Genomic DNA, 21,384 nt, shown 5'->3' on the forward strand with positions numbered 1-21,384 from the left:
ATTAAGTTTAGTATTAGTATACAAAATTTATATATTTAGAAAATACATTTTTTTTAATACAATGGGCTCAATTACAATGTAGTATCTGTTCATTAGAAATTACATTAAAAGTACTATTAAACACAAAAAATCAAATTTAAAAATAAGTAAAAGATACTAGAGAAAATAAAAATAAAAATAAAAAAAGAAAAAAGAGTTGGTTTGACCCATGAATAGTAAGTAGGGACAGATAAAATGGACAGAGGGAGGAATATTTATAAATTTCAAGGAAAAATCAAAACTAATTTAAAACATAATTTACTTTGATAAGAAACTAAGAAAATTAAAATATTATAAATGTTTGAGAAGATCAAAATATTATTTATGTATTCAATAATAATATGGTAATATATTATTTTATCATAATAAATTAATTATAATGTATTTGTATATTACTCAAGGATTACACAGTAGTTTAATGTTGAAAAGGAAAAACTTAAAAGGCTCATGAATAATACTTTTAAAGTATAGACTGCCATGTTCATTAGATTAAAATTACATTTTTAGTAGCTTAACATTTATCAAATATGAAATTTGATCCCTTATATTTTAACTTGAACAAATTTGAGGTCTCAATTGTTAAAAGTGTATCAATTCAATCAACAAATGTATACTAATTGATTGAGTTTGAGAGTATTATATAATCAGAGTCTAAATTAACAATATCTAGACAACTGGAGGATCAATATTGTTCAAATAAACCAAACTTTATAAAAGTCAATAATTGAGAAATTAAAAGTGCATTTTGCCTAATTCCTTAAGAATTGAAGAACACCTACAACTTCTTTGATGAAGCATGGAAATTTTACATTGAAGTCTCATGGCTTTGTGTATATAATGGGATCTGTCCCATAATAATCTAAGTAGCATTGCTTGAATTCTATTAAGTCTTGAGTATTCAATTGCATGCTTCAATTATTTGTGTTCAATATTGTCAGGTTCAAAGCAAAATGTGTCGAAATAGTTACTCATGACGGATTTAGTCATCTATTGCATTATACCATCCTTAAAGACAATTTCGTGGGATTGGAAACTAGAGTTGGCTATGTAGGTAAGTTGTTGACACAGGAACCTGATGATGTTCAATTCATTGGGATTTTGGGTATGAAGGGTATTGGCAAGACAACAATTGCAATGGTTGTTTTTCACAAATTTTGGAGCCAATTTGATGAAGCTTACTATCTTGTTGATGTTAAGGAACATAAGATCACTGAATTGCAAGAGGCCCTTTTAGGTAGAATACTAAACAAGAAGATGGGAATAAGCAATGAGGTTGATGGAATGAAGAAGATAGGGGGATTGCTTGGAAGGAAAAAGGTTTTGATTGTTCTTGATGACGTAGACCAGGTGGAACAATTACAGAAATTAGCTGGACGTCGAGATTGGTTTGGTAAGGGTAGTAGAGTGATTATAACCACAAGAGATGTAGGAGTATTGCGTTCACATGGAGTTGATAAAAAGTATGTATATAAAGTACATACACTGGAATACCAAAAAGCTATTCAACTGTTTAGTTGTTATGCCTTTAAAAGTGAAATTCCTGCTACCGGTTTTGAACTACTCTCGGAATTGATAGTGTATTATTGTAAGGGTTTTCCATTAGCACTTAAAGTTTTGGGGTCTTCTCTTTATGGACTAGAAGTTGATCAGTGGGAAAGTACTTTAAAGGTACTCAAGGGCACCCCCATTGATGATATCCATGCAATACTTAAGATAAGTTTTGATAGACTAGATTCCAAAAACAAAAATGTCTTTTTACATATTGCATGTCTTTTTAGAAATGAGAAGAAAAAATGTGTAAAAGAGGCTCTTAATGCTTTGCAACCTGGATTCCTTGGTATGCGTGTGCTCATTGAAAAATCTTTTATATCAGTCGAAGATGGAATAATTAAGATGCATCATCTAATCCAAGAAATGGGTTGGCGTATTGCAAGAGATGAGAAACACAAGAGCAGGGTTTGGGAGTTTAAGGAGGTTGATGATGTGTTATGCGGAAAAATGGTAAGGCATATATTTAGATTGTAAGTTGTAGCAAAATTATTTATTTATTATTATTCTTTTTTTGGAATCGCATAATTATATTATTTAATTATAATAATGATCATGCATATCAACATATATAGTGTGGTTTCTTATTTCAATTCCTAGATGATGCTTGTAGTAAGATTATGTTATGTTGTGATTTAATTAATTATATTCCTTCATATAGCTAATTAATTAATAAGTTAACTTAGCTAGAAGGTTTCTTTTTGATATCCTTATTATGTATTGCATTAGAAAGATTAAAGTGTGTACTGTTTTATTTTCTTCTTTCAGGACTCTAAACACATAGAATCTATTGTATTCCCCTATACATGCGGATTTCGGTGGCAAAATATTAGCAATGCCTTTAAAGTTTTGAAGATACTCATAGGTAAACGGTCATTGGCGTACAATAAAGAAGAAGATACTCATAGCAATGCCTTTGAAGTTTTGACGATGAATAATTATCAGTTTCCTAGCAGCTTGGAATTGATTCATTTCCCAGATTATCCTTTCCCTTTATTACCCACAAGTCTTCATCATCCCTCTGGCATGGATGACAATCCATTGGAGCTTGCTGTGATTTCTTCGCACCGTTGTTCTCTAGGAAATTGTAGGATAACTGAGGTATGGTATACGATTCTAACTTGACTCACTACTTTTGGTTAAATTCTTTTTCTTAATTAATTAAATTGGTTAAACTTATTTTATTCTCCATCTTCTCATGCATGCAGAAATTAAATAAACTTACCTATTTGAATCTTAGCTCTTCTTGCTCTTTGCTCGAAACACCAAATTTTGATATGATGCCAAATTTAGAAAAGTTATACCTTTCATGTTGTGAGAAATTGGTAGAGATTCATCCCTCTGTCGGATATCTTAAGAAGCTTGTTTTATTGGATTTAAGTTATTGCTGCAATCTAAGGAGGCTTCCCAGATTTATTCAAGTTTCATCTCTTCAATTTCTCAAACTTGAGTGTTGCCAAGAATTAAGAAAATTTCCAGAAATCCAGGAAAATATGCCACTTGTACTGGAGTTGAATTTACGCGGCATTAGGATTAGAGAACTCCCCTCATCCATTGGACGACTACGTGGCCTCACCATGTTATGCTTGTGTCAGTGTGAATATCTTGTCTCTCTTTCTGATGACTTATGTGAGTTGGAAAGTCTTAAAATTCTTGAGCTTAGAGATTGTGACGAACTAGAGTCATTGCCAGAAAACTTGGGCAACTTGTCAAAATTGAAAGAGCTTCATATAATTGACACTGCCATTTTTCAACTCCCATCTTCAATAACGCAGTTGAGCTCACTTGAATGCTTGTGTTGGGGAGGCAGCAGTGCACTTGGTAAGTTCAAGAAAGAGATAAGTCTCAAATTTTTGCCTAGTCTATCAAGTTTGCGCTCACTGAAAAAGCTACGGCTCTCTGGTTTTAAGATCATCGACAAAGGACTCCCTTCCGATCTTGGACAATGCTTGATCTCATTGGAATATTTGAATCTTGTGGGAAGCAATTTTGATTATTTACTTGAAAGTTTCAGTCGACTCCCTCACCTTCAATACCTTGACATCACATATTGTGAAAAGTTGCCACAACAACTCCCAGCTACTATAAGAGAACTATATGCAACTTCTAATTTGGCTTCTGAAAGCAACATGGCCAAGCTAGCAATCAAGTACCCAAAATTATATTCTGTCTCATTCTCTCTTGAACATGTTGGTGAAGAGATAACTTTTTCTGCTGTGGGGTTAGCTAGGAAGTTTGCTCATGCGCCTTTTCAAATCATGCGAAACTCTTCTTTCATTGTTACCTATCCTATTCAATATTGTTCAACCGACAGAGATATGACGGAATGGTTCAAATATTCATCTTATCATTCAAATAAGATCTCCGTTAGTCTTAAATCCTCCTGGTTTAATCAAAGCTTTGTTGGATTTGTTGTGTGCTTTATTCTCAAACCAGGTGATAGTAGTATATGGAAATTATGCCCAGACGGTTTTCCTTTTAGATATGGTGAGGTCATAGCCCAGCTGGTACACAAAGATAATGAACAACTTCTCCAAACAAATTGTGTGATTGGCAGACAAGACCATGAGTGCAATGAATTCATGGATACTGAAATTATATGTTTTGCCTACATACCATTTCATAGTCTGTTTAACAACGAATTGAGCGCTACCCCCAGTGATTATTTGGTATTTGAGGTGGGATTTGGGGATGCTGCATCAAATGCTTTAACAGATTGGAGTTGTGGTTTGTTATATCAAAATGATGAATCATTAAGTGAAGCAATATGGAGCAAAACTAGTTCCCATCATAATGGTGATTCAGGTACGTACTCATCAAATTTCATCCTGGATGCATGCATGGTATGTAATTATATACACATACACACACTTATATATACCACCATGCATACACACATTCATGCATGCATATATAAATTTTCTTTTCAACTAAACTATATATTTATCATTTTAGTTAATAAAATAACATAATCTAAATATACACATGAATCGCAGAACAAAGTAATGAAGAAGCTCCATTATTGTTTAAAGATCTTTCAAATTTTTTCTTCTTGATTTGTTCTTGAAGATTTGAATTGAATGTGTATGGATATTTGACGATTGATATGCTTAGACAAATTTTTTTTTTTAAATTCATAACTCAACCAAAATTGTGTGAAAGTCCTATATATTTAAAGTGCTCAATGAATGACCATTTAGTGTCTTGAATGTTTTAATTTTTTAACTTGATGTCATCATACAAGTTGAAGTATATGGATTTGCTAATTAAGTATTGCCATCTTCCTTCAAAGTCACCTCGAATTTTCTCAATTCACCTAAACTACTACCATACCCTTTATTACTCTGCCTTCTTTCTACCTTGCTCTCTTCTCTTTCCTTCTCTACAACCCATCTTCATTCATAAGTATCTATAATCTCATCTATGAATTTTCTCCGTTTCTGAGTGTTTTGGAGTAGATTTATAAGCTTTTTTGTTTTTTTTTGTTATGTTTTGTTTTTTATTGTTTGGTTGTTTTTGAAATGTTATGATATTAGAATTGAATTGCTGCCAACTACATGTACTGCAATGACATCTGGGTTATCATTCCAAATAGATGATTATAAGTTTGAACTCTGTTGGTGGGCTAAAAATGTTAAAAATTATGAGTATTAAAAAAAAGAATTACTTTTTTTAAAATAATATAATAATTTTTATTGTGTTTTATTTAATTTTTTTTAGGGTGGGTGAGTATATTTTTTAATAATAATATACATCGTTATTGATGAGTGACTAAAATGGTGATAGTAGAAATGAGGGTGTAAATGTCATTTCGCTGAGGATTGGGATTATAGCACATACTTGTATGAATTGTAAGATTCTAGACACTAATGTATTGGAATTTAGAAGATCCTAGAAAATTATGAGTGAATATGGAAAATAAAAGGAATGCAAATTATACAAGGGATAAACTATATGATAAAAGAATGAGTTAGATTAGGGGTATTGCAATATTGATGCTCTAACAATTTCAAAATTAGGAGAAAACAATTAACAATTTCAAAATTAGGGGAAAACAATTAACCAAGAAATTTATTGGCAATGCACTAAAGAATTCAGTTCAGCTACTTTCGTAATCAATAAACTAAAATTAGGCTAGAATTGCCTTACTTTCGTGATGCATCAATCATAACCTTAAATACAAAAGCATTAAAAGCCCCCAAGTTACCCCTATTATGATAATAGGAAAAATTGGGTTGAAATTGGTTAGACTGAGTTTTTTATCCAACTTTCGTTGTAATAAAACCTCACCAAAGCAAATCAATAAAAGTTGTGCATCAATTATCAATAAGAGGAATTTATAATCCAATTCAAACATAAAACTCTAGGTTAATAAATTATCCCATTCATGCAATAATCATAAAACTAGCATCAAGAATAATAATAGAACTATAATTCACACCCAAAAGCTAATTACTCATGCATCATATAGGTAAACAAGGCAAAACAATAATAAATAAGCGTAAACATTGCAAGAAATATGAAAAGAAAGTAAATAAAGGAAGAAGATAACTTTACTAATGATGAAGAACAAATCCAACTCCAATTCCTATGCTAGGGAAATCTAAAGAGAGAGAAAAATAGATTAAAACTAACTAGGGTTGGGAACCCCCAAATTGCAGAAAATTGCAGCATAAATATGAGACAGATAGGCATTGGGCCCATGAGGTAGCTTCCAATTCTTACTTTTGTTTCCTTTCCTTCCTTAGGTAATTTTCTTTTCTTCCAAAGTTGATCCAAAACATTCTAAATCCTTCATTTGCTACTCATTTTAGGTAGTTGCACCTGTAGACACAATCATTATATCATGGACCAGGGTCCATAGTGCTGTGGACCTTCGTCCGTAACGATGTCGTTTTGATGTTAGTGGATGCGGACGCGAATAACTTCATGGAATTCATTGTCTAGAATACACAGAATCTTTGTCTATAATACACATAATGATTTGAGTGAATACACAGAATATTGACATAACTAAACAGAAATCATCTTCCTAACATTCGAATACACAAAGCACGTCACAACCTATGTTTAAGTACCCCTAACATGAATACACAAAATCGTAGTCTACAATACACAGAATGCATTCAAAGAATATATAGAATATGGAAACACCAAATACACAAACACATCACTCTTGTATTTAAGTACCTCTAACATGAATACACAGAATCCTTGTCTAGAATACACAGAATGATTTGAGGGAATACACAGAGTATTGATACAACTACACAGATATCATCCTTCTAACATTCGAATACACAAAACACATCACAACCTATGTTTAAGTACCCCTAACATAAATACACAAAATCGTAGTCTTCAATACACATAATGTCTTCAAAGAATACACAGAATATTATAACAAATACAGAGACTGGCCGAAACGGGAGACGTGATTTCCAAAAAAACAAACCATTAATTAAAATGATCAAAATGACGTCATTTTGGTACGGGGTGCACAATGCATTGTACACCCTAGTCCACGATATAAATTGCCCTGTAGACACCAAATATATAAAAGATTATCAATTTCCCATCAAAAATTAGGCAATAACTATCAAAATCAACTAAAATAGGGAGTGAATAATAGTTCAGAATCAAAGACATCAATTATATATATATATATATATATATATATATATATATATATATATATATATATAGGCATTCATTGTTCAATATAATGATGAGCTTCAATAGATAAATGGTTCAACTACTGATCAAGTTTATACACATAGTTACGTTATATATTTTAATATTAATAAGATAGAGATATAGTTGAAGTGATACTTCCTTCATCGAATTTTATATGCCTTATATTTTGTTTATTAGTCAAAAATAAATCAATCTTTTTCGCCTATTTTCTTCAACATTTTTTTTCTAATATTTAAATTAATTTTTTTTAGTTTAATTAGATTTTATGTAATTTTTACTCACTAAAAACTAAATTAACAATAAATAATTTGAGTAAAGACTTAATTGTCAGTCTTATGCATATATTTTGAAAAGGAGGGAGTAAATATCAATCTATAAAATAAAATAAGTTGAGTACATGCCTGCACAATTAATGGTAGAAAATAGTGTTGCAAAGGCTAACACACTGCTAAAGAGGATTCGATGGCATAAACGTTGTTATTTATAAGTGTGCATAACAAATGCATTCGTAATTCAATCAACATATAACATATCAGTCATAAATCTTAATTAGAGTAAATAACATATATATTTTAATAATTAATATTAAATAAAATGGGTTCATGCAAATAGGTTGGCATGATAAATTGATAATTTTAAATAAGTTAACATGTTAACAACATGAGCCATTTTAAAGATTTACCCTTTATTTTTATGTGCAATTTCATGTCTTGTTGATCGGCTTTGTTGACAACTGCTAGTTCCAAATGGAGCCAATCTATGGGAGTTTACTAAAGTTGTAAATCAAGTTCAATGCCAAATGGTTTCCATGCCAGAGTGCTCTGATACTAAGGTTTTTGAATTATTTTCTCTTTATCATTTTTCTTGTAGTTTATATTTCTTGCCGACAGAATATTGATGCTTTAAATACTACGTAATAAATAACGTGTAGATGTTAAGCGTATTTAATTTTCCATGAATTTCAATACTTACTTGGATGTTGAAATGCATTTTGTTAAGGTTGTCCGCCTTCTTTATACAAATTCTGGTGGTGGCATCTTGGCTCTTAGCTCAAATGGTATTCAAGAACTATGGAAATGGCCCAACAATGAACAAAATCCAACCGGAAAGGTAGTGAATAGATTGAGAGTTTTTTTTTTTTAAAGTTTTATTATTATTATTATTATTATTATTATTATTAGAGTTAATTCCATCAGAGTTCTCTTATTTTTGGTGGCAATTCCAAATTTAGTCCCAAACTATCATTTTTGTCATTTAATATCCCAAACTATTATTTATTGGACACTTTTAGTCCTTCTTGTAACCTTTTTTTATTTTTAGTAAGGGCATTTTTGTCTTTTTATATTTTTCTTTTGTTATTTTTCTGGTTTTAACCAATTTAATTGGGTTATGACTTTAGGTAACCTCTGATTTTTGGTAACCAGATTTTCCAATCGATTTTTAGTAAAACCCTAAACCAATTAAACTGGTTGAAATCGGAAAAAATAACAAAAGAAAATATGAAGAGACAAAAATACCCTTACTGAAAATAGGAAAAGTCATGAGAATGACTAAAAGTGTCAAAAAACTAATAGTCTGGGATGTTAATTGGCAAAAACGATTGTCTGTGACTAAATTTGAAATTATCACCAAAGACAAGGACTTTTGGTGGAATTAACTCTTATTATTATTATTTTTTGCATTACTTTTTATGTTAATGTCTTGCATTAATGTAAATGAGTTTCTAAAGTCTGTGGTGTCTAAAGGCCACTGCCAATTCTGCTCCACAACATTGGCAGCCAAACAGTGGTCTTGTTACGATTAATGATGTGCAGGGCCGTTCCAAACATTTTATAGGCCCCTATATGAAACAGACTAAGATTTAAATTTAATAATATTTAAAAAAATGATAATATCAAATAACATGAAATAATATTAGAAAATTTGCAACAATTTTTTAAATACAAAAATAATCATTACAAAAAATTTCTACGTGCTTTACTCGATACAAAATCATCGATAATTGCATCAAAATTAATATTTTCTAGCATATCCTTCTCAATACACAAAATTGTCAAACCATTCAATCTTTCTTGTGACATTAGAGGATGCCACTATTTTAACAAATTTATTCATAGCTCCTCTTTGTGAGTTTATTAATTGATCAATTTGTTTTTTTTTTCTTTTTTCTTTTTTCACTTCCGGATGAATGTTTTTTAGGCAACATTGTATAAAAAAAGGAACAATAGCACCTGACACTTGTGAATCAATCAATCCGAATCAGTCAATCAAAAATCTTTCAACGAATCAACGGTAAACATGTGCCTTCAATCCCTAATTCCCTACCTATAATAAATTTAATAAACTTACAATTTTATTTTATAAATAGAATTAAAACAGAAATAAAATTCCTAATTATTCCCAACTCTTAAACATTAAAACAACAGTATAATTAGAATTTATAATTGTATTAGGACTCCTAAACAACAATACAACCTAATCTGCAATCAAAAACTAAATTCTTAATTTCTGCAATTAGAACCCAAAACAGCCATTAGAACAACTGAACAAGTCAACAATACGTCAATACATTATACATAATATAATATAATTAATATTAACATACTTATATACATAATATGCATTCTGGCATTCTTGGGCAATTCGCCGAATCGGCAATACATTATACATAATATAATATAATTAATATTAATATACATAATATGAAATCGGCAATTTATAAAATTATTAAAATACTTAAATACCTTTGCAATTGCGAATTGCGAATTGCGAAAGGCCAAATGCACTGCGAATTTTGCGAAGGCTCGGTGTGACTTGTGAATTGTGAGCGGTGGGTGTGTGAGGTTTATTAAAGTCGACAACATCTCTTTCAGTCAGACAGTCTTCTCGAATTTGACTTCCAAATAATTAACCGTTTTTTAATATATACTAAGTATAAACTAATATATATCTATGGACCTCCTTATAGAGATGGACCCTGAGCAGGTGCCCACCCTGCACTTGCTCCAGGGTCGGCCCTGATGATGTGGTAGATGTCAACCTCGAAAAAGTAGCTCCTTGCATCGACCTCTACAAGAATGACTCTTATATTGTGTCAGCCGTTGGTAGAAAGGTTTCATTCTTTAACACCATGACATTTGAGGTAAGGTAAGGCTATATTTAACAGGTTTAATAAGTACTGATAAATGATAATATTAATGCACGTTTGCTATAATATATATGTGATGTAGGTAATGACAACATTCCGGCCATATGCTACACCAACTTTCTTAGTTGTCTATCCTTATAACAATAACGTTATTGCAATTGGTACGGAGAATGGGACCATAATTTTATACAATGTTAGGGTAGATGAGGTAACTATGATCTTCTCTGCTCATATCATGTTTTATTATTGTATGTATATATGCTAATTTAACATTATGTATGTATGGATTTAATTGATTTTTAAATATAGGTCAAGGTTCAATTGTTTAAAGGTTGGTGTAAACGTATCACTGGTCTAGCATTCTCTACTACTGACCCTAGCATTCTGGTTTCATCGTCAGCTGATGCCAAGGTAATGCATTATCCGATCCCTTAAATTAAAAGTGGAACCAACATCCCATGACTATTGAGTATTGACTAATCATAAAGCAAATTAAAATTATTTTTTCTTTCAGCTTTGTGTATGGGACATTGGTTGTGGATGGTGTGACATAAGATCATCAGTTCGCATCAGATCATCAGGTGACACACATGTGATGTTCCATACTGACCAACTCCACTTATTAGTTACACATGAAACTCAATTGGCAATATATCATATATCCAATATGAAACGCAAACGTCAGGTAAAACTAACAGGTTTTCTAAAATCTTGAAATATGCTCATGAACAACTAACATAGACTGGGTACAAATTTGGAATATATATGTTTGTTACAGTGGATCCCACAAGGCTGCCTCCCTGCACCAATCTCTTCTGCTACATACTCCTGTAATAGCCAGCTAGTTTATGCATCCTTTATTGATGGGAATATTGGAGAATTTGAAGCAAATAACCTAACATTGAGATGTCGTATTGCTCCGTCTGCTTATTTATCTCAGCCCGTATTGAATAGGTAAGAGCACCTTAGTTTCTTACCCCTAGAAATTTTGTTAATTTTACCAATTGTATGAAATAATACTAAAATTGTAAAAATTAAAAAGAGATTGATTAAATTTATATCTCGAAAGCAATTGAGGGATCAATTCCTGTTTTTCAATGAACAATATATTATATTTCTTGATGAAATGTTAACTTGTCCGTGTGTGTTATATTACTGCAAAAGCGAGGGTGTAGTGTATGCAGTTGTGATTGCAGCGCATCCACAGGAACCCAACCAACTCGCAATTGGATTGACAGATGGGTCTATTAAAGTCATTGAACCATTGAAATCTGAAGGAGAGTGGGGAATATCTCCCCTTATTGATATTGAAATTCAAAATGGTAGGTACTTTATAAGTTTTGATATGTTATATGAACACTCATCTAGTAACAAAAAGACACAAATATTCTTGTAAATACTCCGTAACAATTCTTGTATATATATATGGGTGTTTAAATGTTATTTCAAAAAAAAAATATATGGGTTTAAATGCGGACAGTGCTTTCAATGCGATCGGTGTGGATTCACCATTAAGTATGCATAAATGCATCACACGGTGTTCAGAAATGCACTACAATGAAATGCACAAAAAATTGCACCACACCTAATATAATGGTGCATTTTCGAACACTTTGTGGTGCATTTATGTGTAACTAATGGTGAGTGGCCGCGTGAAGGAAGCATTGTTCGCGCGGGAATTTGATGCAATACACACGCACACACTAATAAGAGCCAATAAAGTTAGAACTAAAGCCGGAATTTAAAAAAAATATCCGTCCAATTATTTGATGAAATGAATAGTTTAGATTATTTTTATTTTAGTATTTTTTTTCCTACTTTATCCTCTATTATATAATTTAGTTTTCCTAAATACTCACACTCTGTCAGGATAAACTTTAGTAACGAAATATTCCCCAAACTATTTATTATTCAACTTACTCATTGATTTTGATACAGAAAGTCATAGGTTCGAACCTCAACTCAATCAAAATTGGCATAATTATTGAACATATACTATAAATATGTTAGATGTATTAAAAAAAATACTATATAATACTCCATTTACACTATTTACATTAATAATGCTCCAGTTATGTTTTTACTTTTAAATCTTTTATTTACTTTTAAAAATAGTGTAGTTTTAACTATTATAATTCAAATTAAAGAAAAAAAACCACAATATTAATTTGATAAAGTTAATTGTATGTATATACAAGCTAATTAATTCTATATTTTAAGAAAACATATCCTACTAATTTCAAAACTAAAAAAGATGCATAATATTTATTTTCTATTAATCTTATCAATCAAAATGTAGCTCAACGTACCATACTTCTCATATATAGAACAATGGGTTACAGTCTTACAGACTTAAAGAGTTTGTTTTTGAAGGGTTTGTGTTTTAGTTTAAATGTGATTTTGTGATGGAATTTTCAATACTTAATAGACTCATACCATTTTTCTTCAATTAATTTCTTTAATACATGGTTATGTATATATTATTGTTACTTATAAAATGTAATTCCCAAGAGAAATTATTATTATTATTATTTTTTTTTTGTTAAACACATGTTGAACATTAGGCTCTAAAAAGTTATATTTGATCTTTATGACGCAGAATTTAAAGAACGAGATGTATATATGTGTGTTAATGTATATTCATCTTGACTAACTAAACTAAAACTTTTTGTTCAAACAAAAAATGAATATATATCAAAGGAAAAGAAGGTGAAGATGAGGGAAGGGGTGAATCACTTGATGGTGACGAAGTTGTTGAAGAGTATGAAGCAAACGAAAGTAATGCAGGGCATGGTGTTGAAGTTGCAATGTCAGAACATAATGATTCAGGTAATTTATTCTTAAACTATCATTATAATTATTTTATATTGTATTAATAACGAGATATATATTAATATACTTTTTAATATAATTTTGAAGGCCACATTTCATTTCAATTAAAAGATAAGTCAAATAATATTTATTTTTTTGTCAATATACCAAATTGAAATATGTTTCATTTAAATTAAAAATTTTAACTTATATGACAATACACATTTATTGTTTTATGTATTTTATGTTCAAAATATATCAACTATCAAAAATCCAAAGGAATTTTAACCCAGAAAAAGGGGTGGGGTGGGGTGGGTTTATTTTATTTTATTTTATTTTTAATTTAATTTTAATTTATTTAAAAAATTTAACTTATATTTTAAGTATTAATATTTGAAATTTTGTTTACATGGCACTCGGTAATCGAGTAGCAAAAGATTTTACTGACAAGATTATATATACTTACACAGTTACACACATAATTAAGTTAATCGACCTATGTGCATTGATAGATCAATGAGATCTAATATGATGCTTCCCAAATGCACCCCACAGATTGAGACCGCATCAATTACTGGTGAGAATTTAGGTTAATATATAAGATTTGAATCAAATTTTTACGAATGAATTGAACGATATAGTTAAGGCCTAAATTTGTATCATAGTAACTCATTGATTCAACTGCTGAGTTTATTACACCAACATATATAATTCAAAAATCGAGTTGAAGTGATATTCTCTCATTAATTATTTACAATGAGTTTACAAAGCTCTTTTTATTACAAGTACAATAAATTGTATACAAGCATGTATCCCCGGCCCATATATATATATATATATATATATATATATATATATATGAATTTTTTTTTGAAGTAAAATATAATAAATTTTTGTTCTTTTATTTGAGTAATGAATATTAACTCTCTATGATGTTTAAATAATACGGAGTAATAATTATTATGATAGTTATTATTAAAAGAAAATATTTTTTTAGTTGATGTGAAAGTGGAACCACTTTTGAAAGAGGGGAGAGAATTGCATGGATTGAGTGAATACTAAATAATTACAAATTTAGTGATATGACATTTTAAAAATGATAAAAGATTGTATGAGTGAAGATAAACAAAACAACCTTATAGAAAGCAATGCCCAAGAGAAAAAATAATGCCAACATGTTAAACATTTTTCCAAAGAATAGGCCTAGTTAGGTACGTTCTAAAAAGTTATATTTAATCTTGATGATGTTGAATTTGAAGAAAATAGTGATGAATTACAATCTACAGAACATGGTGCTGCAGAGGCTGCAATGGCAGAACATAGTGCTAAATCGCCTATTGAAACAAGTGTTTGTAAAACTGTATTTGAGGCACCTAAAGTTCAGACTACTGAGAAGAGAAAAGCTCATACACAATCATCAGGTAACCATACATTAATCTGATCTGAACCATATTATAGATGCTTATGCTCTTTAACATTTTCTAATTATGCCTATTCAATAAGAAAAACACAAAAATATAATGCCTTTGTTACTAATGTACAATTACGGAATAAAAATTTTAATTTTAATATATAGAAGACTAAATGCTATTCCAGTATGCTATTACACGAATTCTTTAACCTGTCTTTTACTGCAATGTCCAGTAGCTTTCTATAAAAGGAAAGAGGGCGACATTTTTATCATATCAGATCAACAAGGTTAGAAAAAGAAGTAAAAATTACAAAAATGCATCACAAATTTATTTTATGGCAATAAAAATTGTAGTGGTATATAAAAAAAATGCAATAATGAGCAAAGAGAAAGTATTTTACTGTTTTCTTGTAGTGAATGAAGAAGATGATGATGAAGAAGAAGGAGGAGAGGAGGAGGATAAGCAAAGAAAGAAGGCTCGTCTCGATAATAATGACAAGGTTCCAGTTATGTTCCGTTCACCTTGAAAGATCTCCCATATTCCTTTGATTAATTATTTATGATTGAAATTTGAATTGGACATGTTTATAGGTATTCAATAAATGATATCTTTATACAAATTTTTTTTCGTTTACTTTTATTTTAAGTGTTTATATGATAATGGCTCGATATATATATTTAATGTGTGTCCTCGACGAATGGCTATTTGAATACTTTGAAGTGTGATGCTTGTTTAATTTTTCTTGCCTATGCAGCTTGTTACTTAATATATTACCTTTTAAGTGTTACTATATATGATTTAAATATTTATGTTTGCAGGAAGATATAATAATTAATTCAGGAAAACAAAATAAAGGAAAGAATGAGCAAAATGATGGGCGTGGTGAACTATTGGCCGCCAATGTACAACCTCTGTTTGTTGATGATGATGTCTTCCAGTGTTTAGGGAACGATTGCAAAAAACTATACGATTTGCTAAGAGAAGGGACTATGGAGTACAATATGGATTGCATTGGCGTGGAGTTAGATGCTAATATCTTCCACCATACGAACGTGGAACGCATTTTTGTGGTGATAAAGGACATTAAAGACTTGTTTACAATGAATTGGCTTGATGTATCTGTAATACAAGTCTTTATAATGTAAGTATTCATATTTTATCAATTTGAAACTTTGAAGTGCTTTTGAATTTCTTATTTAATATTTTTCAGGTATCTTTATCAATTGTGCAAGGAATTTGAAGTTAGCTCAATTGGATTTATGTGTCCAACACAAATAGCAAAAGATAATGTTGACAGGAATTCCAAAGTTGTTATGGCATATCTTCGTAATACCATGTCCAAACTTCAAGATAAGACATTCATTTTAGCACCGTACCATCAAGTGTAAGAAAATTAATTTTTTTTCTTTATTTATATAACTTATTTTGAATTGTTTGTAATTAAAAGTGTAATATACATGTTTATATATTATAGAAATCATTGGTTGCTGTTAGTGATTTGTACTAGTGCAAGAATGGTATATGTCTTAGATCCTATGCAATGTGACCGTGACTTAGAAATCAAGCCGGTGTTGAATATGTAAGTAAAATAGTAAGTATTTTATAGTATGTTTGTTACGAGTATGATATCTATTATATTAATCAGCAAATTGTTTACGTACATTAATGACTTACTGCTATAGGGCATTCCGGACTTTTACGAATCAACAGGGACAAAGAGCAAGATGGAAGAATATTAAGGTATAAAAATAGCAGTTACATTATTTTTTTACTTAATTAATTGTTTAGATCACACTAATAATATTATATATACACTTTGTAGTGTCCTCGTCAACCAGGAAATTCTGAGTGTGGATACTATGTTATGAGGTATATGTATGACATATGCAAAAAATATTTTGCCAACACTTTGTTGGATGAGGTACGCAAGAAATGATAGAAACTAAGTAGTTTTTTAAAATAAATTTTTGTTTAATTTATAGTTTATTAACAATTACTAATTATTCATTCAAAAATTTTGTAGGCATTTCAAGAAACTGAAGCATATTCCGATAAGGAAATAGATGAGATATGCAACATGTGGGCAAAATATTTTCTAAACGAGTGTGTATAGTTTGAATATATTATAATTGAATGTATTTAGCAAACTATGATTGATTGTAATTTCTTTGTGTTGTGGATCAATTGCGGTTGTGGATCAATTGCGCAGTTCTTCCATTATTAGCTTGTGTAATACTGACGCACAATTTAAGATAAGTTATGATAAACACATAAAAGGTATTAGCTGTCTTGTCTTGTTAGTTGGTGGTCTTTAGAGAATATATGAAAATTTTGAAGATGATCATATAGTTGGGTAATGATCTTCCTAAGAGTTTTCAATAGTTCTCTACAAATTTGCAGGATCTAAGCACAATGACGCCTCCAAGGGGATTAAACTTGTGACCTCTCACTTGAGAGTACCACAACTATGCCGCTTGACCACACTATTTTGATTAGATGCCAAATTTGATGAAATTAAACCTTGGAGGCTGTCAGAATTTAAAAAGGGTCTACTATCTATTGGAATGTTAGGAACAAATTGAAGCTTGTTTTATTGGATTTAAGAAGATGCAATGTTAGATATTGAAAATCTTATTAGGAAGTTGTATATTTATTTTGGCAAAAATTTGTGTGAGACCGTCTCACCATGAGACTGGTCGGGTCGGGTCGGGTCATTATGCAATTATAACACTTATATGCACAAATGTCATACTTATATGCTTAAATGTAATACTAATCAGGAATAAAATTTTTGTTACTTATAAGGGTAAATGTAATATTTTTAAGGAAAAATACAATACTTTTACATTTCAATTTAAAAGTATTACTTTTTTCCTCAAAAGTATTAGGGAAAATTGTAATTTATGCCCCTCTATAATATGCCAATTATCAATGTCACCCCTGAATTATTAGTGGTGTAAATGTTGCCCCTCAATTTTCAAAAACGGTACATATATTGCCCCTCTCGTGGTGTAAATATTGCCCCTTCTTTGGTACGGGAGGGACAATATATGTACCGTTTTTGAAAATTGAGGGGCAACATTTACACCACTAATAATTCAGGGGTGACATTGATAATTGGCATATTATGGAGGGGCAAAAATTATAATTTTCCCAAAGTATTATAATTACCCTTATAAGTAAGGGACACTTGTCAACATTACTTATTATGAAAAATGTATTACTTTTTCTCTTATAAGTAACAAAAATTGTATTCTTGATTAGTGTTATATTTAAGCATATAAGTATGATATTTTCACATATAAGTATGATATTTGCACGGTGCTTTGACTCGACCCGACTCGTCTCACGAATAAGGATCCGTGAGACGGTCTCACACAAGTATGCGTATGACCTATTTATTTTTTTGTTTCAAAGAAAGATTCCTTTTAATGTTAGCTATCCAATCTATCTACTAGAGGATGAGGATCCTCACAATGAGTCTAATGTCTTGAGATTATTTCAATAGGGATGCTATGAGTCAAATGGTATCTCCATTGATCTCAATCCCCACTAGTATTGTTAATGGTTTGTACGTGTGATTTGTTGTATGTTTCCTTTCTTCAAGATATGATATATGTACGGAGACTACACTCTTACAAAGGCATTGATTTTGTTGAGCGTTGCACAGTCATAGTCAAATTGTCACACAAAAATATGATGAAAATGAAATTCTCGAAACAAAATGTGTGATTGTCAATTTAACTTACGATGATGAAATCTAAGGAGACACATGCTTTGTCTATATAACATTAAGTAGTTTGTGGCCTACAGGATCTAATACTAATATATATAGTGTAACCCCAAATGATTTTTCAAGATTTGAGGTGAGCTTTATAAATTTGAAAGCAACTGCAGATTGAGACGGTAGCTTGTTATATAAAAGGTAAATATTTTGAAATCAATTGATGCTTTTCTTTTTACCATCTTTTTTCAACTTTTTAATACTTTGTACATATGGTACTTTAGTAGTAGTTAACTTTCCAATTTGTTTGAATTTTCTCTCTTATTTAGGCCAATGAATTTATTGGGGAGGTCGGTAAAGGGTAAAAGGTCAAGTCCATCACACAATGTCTCGAACAATGTGATGACGGTCTATAAGTAAGAAAATAAAATTGTGTCTTTACTACTAGTTATAACTTTTGATTTTTGTGGTAGATGTTTGATCCTAACAGAATTCGATCTTATCAAGCACACTTATTTATTTTCTGAAAGAAGTGTTAAACACTTGCGAGTCTTTACCCATGTATCGACTTCATGATACCCAGGTTTCTACATACATTATCTTCATTCACTCAACGTCGTTCTCCTCAAGGTCTTTCTTATTTGTTGCAATTCACTGGGAGCAAGTTTGGTACTGTTAATAACTACTTTCTCAACCTACTGAAGCATAAAAAGTCAACAGTCACTTTCACTGAAGCTCGAACTCACTCCCTTCTATGTGGAAGTGTAAATCGAGTGCTACAAGACCAGAAGGTCTTTGGTATATAGTGTTGTAATTGGGGGAGACATATAGACACTCAAACACACATTTATGCCGCATTCTCAAACGATATCTCCGTACGAATGGTTGATTGAAAGTTGTAACGGAGCAGGTTGAGGTCAAAGATGAGTGTGAAGGCCTGAAGCGGTCTTGGAATGATGCAATGTTGGAGAATGAGATTCTCAAGAAAAAGCTATTACAGGCTGAGGAGTCTGGAGTCAGCAACTGGCAATAAAGTCCCAACTTTCTGAATGAGGTGATCACCACAGTCCACAGCTATATATGGGTCAGCCTGAAATATAATGATGGCTTGATGATATATTTAGTGTGCTCCACGAATGGCTATTTGAATACTTTGAAGTGTGAACTTGATGTGATTGTTTCTTGTCTATGCAGCTTCTTACTTAATGACCTTTTAAGTGTTACTATATATGATTTAAATATTTATGTTTGCAGGAAAATATAATAAGACATTCAGGAAAACAAAACAAAGGAAAGAATGAGCAAAATGATGGGCGTGGTGAGCTATTGGCTACCAATGATGTCTTCCAGCGTTTAGGGAACGATTGCAAACAACTATACAATTTGCTAAGATTGACTCCCAATATACCGGACTACCTTGACTTGGAGTTAGATGCTAATATCTTCCACCATATGAACATGGAACGCATTTTTGTGATGATAGAGGACATTGAAGACTTGTTCACAATGAACTGGCTTGATGTATCTATAATACAAGTCTTTATAAGGTAAGTTTTCATATTTTATCAATTCGAAACTTTGAAGTGTTTTTGAATTTCTTCGTATTTAATGTTTTTCAGGTATCTTTATCAGTTGTGCAAGAAATCTAAAGTTAGCTCAATTGGGTTTATGTGTCCAACACAAATATCAAAAGCTAATGTTGACATGAATCTGGAAGCTGTTATAGCATATCTTCGTAATACCATATCCGAACTTCAAGATAAGACATTCATTTTAGCACCATACCATCAAGTGTAAGGAAATTAATTTTTTTTCTTTCTTTATATAACTTATTTTGAATTATTCGTAATTAAAAGTGTAATATACATGTTTATAAATTGTAGAAATCATTGGTTGTTGCTAGTGATTTGTACTAGTTCAAGAATGGTATACGTCTTAGATCCTATGCAATGTGACCGTGACCTAGAAATAAAGTCCGTGTTGAATATGTAAGTAATTATAAAATTCTCTGTGTGTATAAGTATTTTATAGTATGTTTGTTATGAGTAGTATGTCTATTAATCAGTAAATTGTTTATATATGTATATTAATGGCTTAATGCTATAGGGTATTCCGAACTTTTACAAATCAACGGGGAGCAAGAGCAAGATGTCGTGTCGATTGGAAGAATATTAAGGTATAAAAATAAGAGTTACATAATTTTTTTAGTTAATTAATTGTTTAGATCACACTAATAATATTATATATATACACTTTGTAGTGTCCTTGTCAGCCAGGAAATTCTGAGTGTGGATACTATGTTATGAGGTATATGTATGACATATGCACAAAATATTTTGCCAGCACTTTGTTGGATGAGGTACACAATTAGTGATAGAAACTAAGTATTTTTTTAAATTAAAATAAACTTTTTGTTTAATTTATAGTTTATTAACGATTACTAATTATTCATTCAAATTTTTGTAGGCATTTCAAGAAACTAAAACGTATTCCGATAAGGAAATAGATGAGATACGCAACAAGTGGGCGCAATATTTTCTAAACGAGTGTGTATAGTTTGAATATATTATAATTGAATATATTTAGCAAACTATGATTGATTGTAATTTCTTTTTGTTGTGGCCACATAATTCCATTGTAATACTCAACTTTGTGGATCAATTGCGCGTTATTGTAAGGGTCTTCCATTATTAGCTCGGGTGATATTGATGCACAGCTTAAAGATAAGTTATGATAAACACATAGAAGCTATTAGCTGGCTTGTTAGTTGGTGGTCTTTTGAGAATATTAGCCTTATCTTTGAAATTACTTCCAAAGGGATGAAAAATTTGAAGATGCTCATAGTTGATGGTCCTAATTAAGAATGTTTTCCGTGTAGTGGATAATGATCTTACTAGTAGGTGGCTTCAGTTTGAATTCTATGGTTTCACTTCATTACAACAAAGCTTTGAATCGTCGAAGCTTGTTTGTCTTTCTTTACGGAATAGTTCACAACAAATTTGCAG

General features: G+C 30.8%; 2 protein-coding genes across 16 annotated transcripts in view; both read left to right on the plus strand.

The window, feature by feature from the left end:
* Positions 1 to 16,945, plus strand: part of LOC116025601 — a 30,305-nt gene extending 13,360 nt beyond the window's left edge. For 4 of the 15 annotated variants that reach the window (XM_031266876.1, XM_031266878.1, XM_031266888.1 and 1 more), the window contains exons 8-28: positions 978 to 2,040; positions 2,356 to 2,688; positions 2,796 to 4,392; positions 8,025 to 8,116; positions 8,284 to 8,394; positions 10,253 to 10,426; positions 10,515 to 10,640; positions 10,742 to 10,843; positions 10,947 to 11,117; positions 11,211 to 11,386; positions 11,597 to 11,754; positions 13,133 to 13,261; positions 14,530 to 14,664; positions 14,888 to 14,941; positions 15,069 to 15,160; positions 15,474 to 15,796; positions 15,866 to 16,039; positions 16,130 to 16,234; positions 16,338 to 16,395; positions 16,478 to 16,576; positions 16,679 to 16,945. In XM_031266876.1, coding sequence (XP_031122736.1) covers positions 978 to 2,040; positions 2,356 to 2,688; positions 2,796 to 4,392; positions 8,025 to 8,116; positions 8,284 to 8,394; positions 10,253 to 10,426; positions 10,515 to 10,640; positions 10,742 to 10,843; positions 10,947 to 11,117; positions 11,211 to 11,386; positions 11,597 to 11,754; positions 13,133 to 13,261; positions 14,530 to 14,664; positions 14,888 to 14,941; positions 15,069 to 15,160; positions 15,474 to 15,796; positions 15,866 to 16,039; positions 16,130 to 16,234; positions 16,338 to 16,395; positions 16,478 to 16,576; positions 16,679 to 16,768 — 5,362 coding nt within the window. In that variant the 3' untranslated portion in view covers positions 16,769 to 16,945. Of the gene's footprint in view, positions 1 to 977; positions 2,041 to 2,355; positions 2,689 to 2,795; positions 4,393 to 8,024; positions 8,117 to 8,283; positions 8,395 to 9,029; positions 9,180 to 10,252; positions 10,432 to 10,514; positions 10,642 to 10,741; positions 10,844 to 10,946; positions 11,118 to 11,210; positions 11,387 to 11,596; positions 11,755 to 13,132; positions 13,262 to 14,529; positions 14,665 to 14,887; positions 14,942 to 15,068; positions 15,161 to 15,473; positions 15,797 to 15,865; positions 16,040 to 16,129; positions 16,235 to 16,337; positions 16,396 to 16,477; positions 16,577 to 16,678 lie in introns of those variants that run through there. The other 11 variants (XM_031266884.1, XM_031266885.1, XM_031266880.1 and 8 more) reach the window with 11 other exon arrangements.
* Positions 16,946 to 19,221: 2,276 nt separating this feature from the next.
* LOC116025605 lies at positions 19,222 to 21,060 on the plus strand. The gene is made up of 7 exons (XM_031266900.1): positions 19,222 to 19,433; positions 19,634 to 19,926; positions 19,999 to 20,172; positions 20,263 to 20,367; positions 20,486 to 20,555; positions 20,640 to 20,738; positions 20,846 to 21,060. Exons 2-7 carry the CDS (start codon positions 19,832 to 19,834, stop codon positions 20,933 to 20,935), a joined length of 633 nt encoding a protein of 210 aa, XP_031122760.1. The 5' UTR covers positions 19,222 to 19,433; positions 19,634 to 19,831; the 3' UTR covers positions 20,936 to 21,060.
* Positions 21,061 to 21,384: the final 324 nt, after the last annotated feature.

Source organism: Ipomoea triloba, chromosome 7 (assembly GCF_003576645.1).
Source record: "Ipomoea triloba cultivar NCNSP0323 chromosome 7, ASM357664v1".
Lineage (NCBI taxonomy): Eukaryota > Viridiplantae > Streptophyta > Magnoliopsida > Solanales > Convolvulaceae > Ipomoea > Ipomoea triloba.

What these genes read in the sequence shown, in the direction of transcription:
- LOC116025605 (XM_031266900.1), top strand. Translation starts at nt 19,832, where the DNA reads ATGAACATGGAACGCATTTTTGTGATGATAGAGGACATTGAAGACTTG. An exon ending in ATAATACAAGTCTTTATAAG is followed by an intron (nt 19,927 to 19,998) that starts GTAAGTTTTCAT and finishes AATGTTTTTCAG; the next exon opens with GTATCTTTATCAGTTGTGCA. An exon ending in TCGATTGGAAGAATATTAAG is followed by an intron (nt 20,556 to 20,639) that starts GTATAAAAATAA and finishes TACACTTTGTAG; the next exon opens with TGTCCTTGTCAGCCAGGAAA.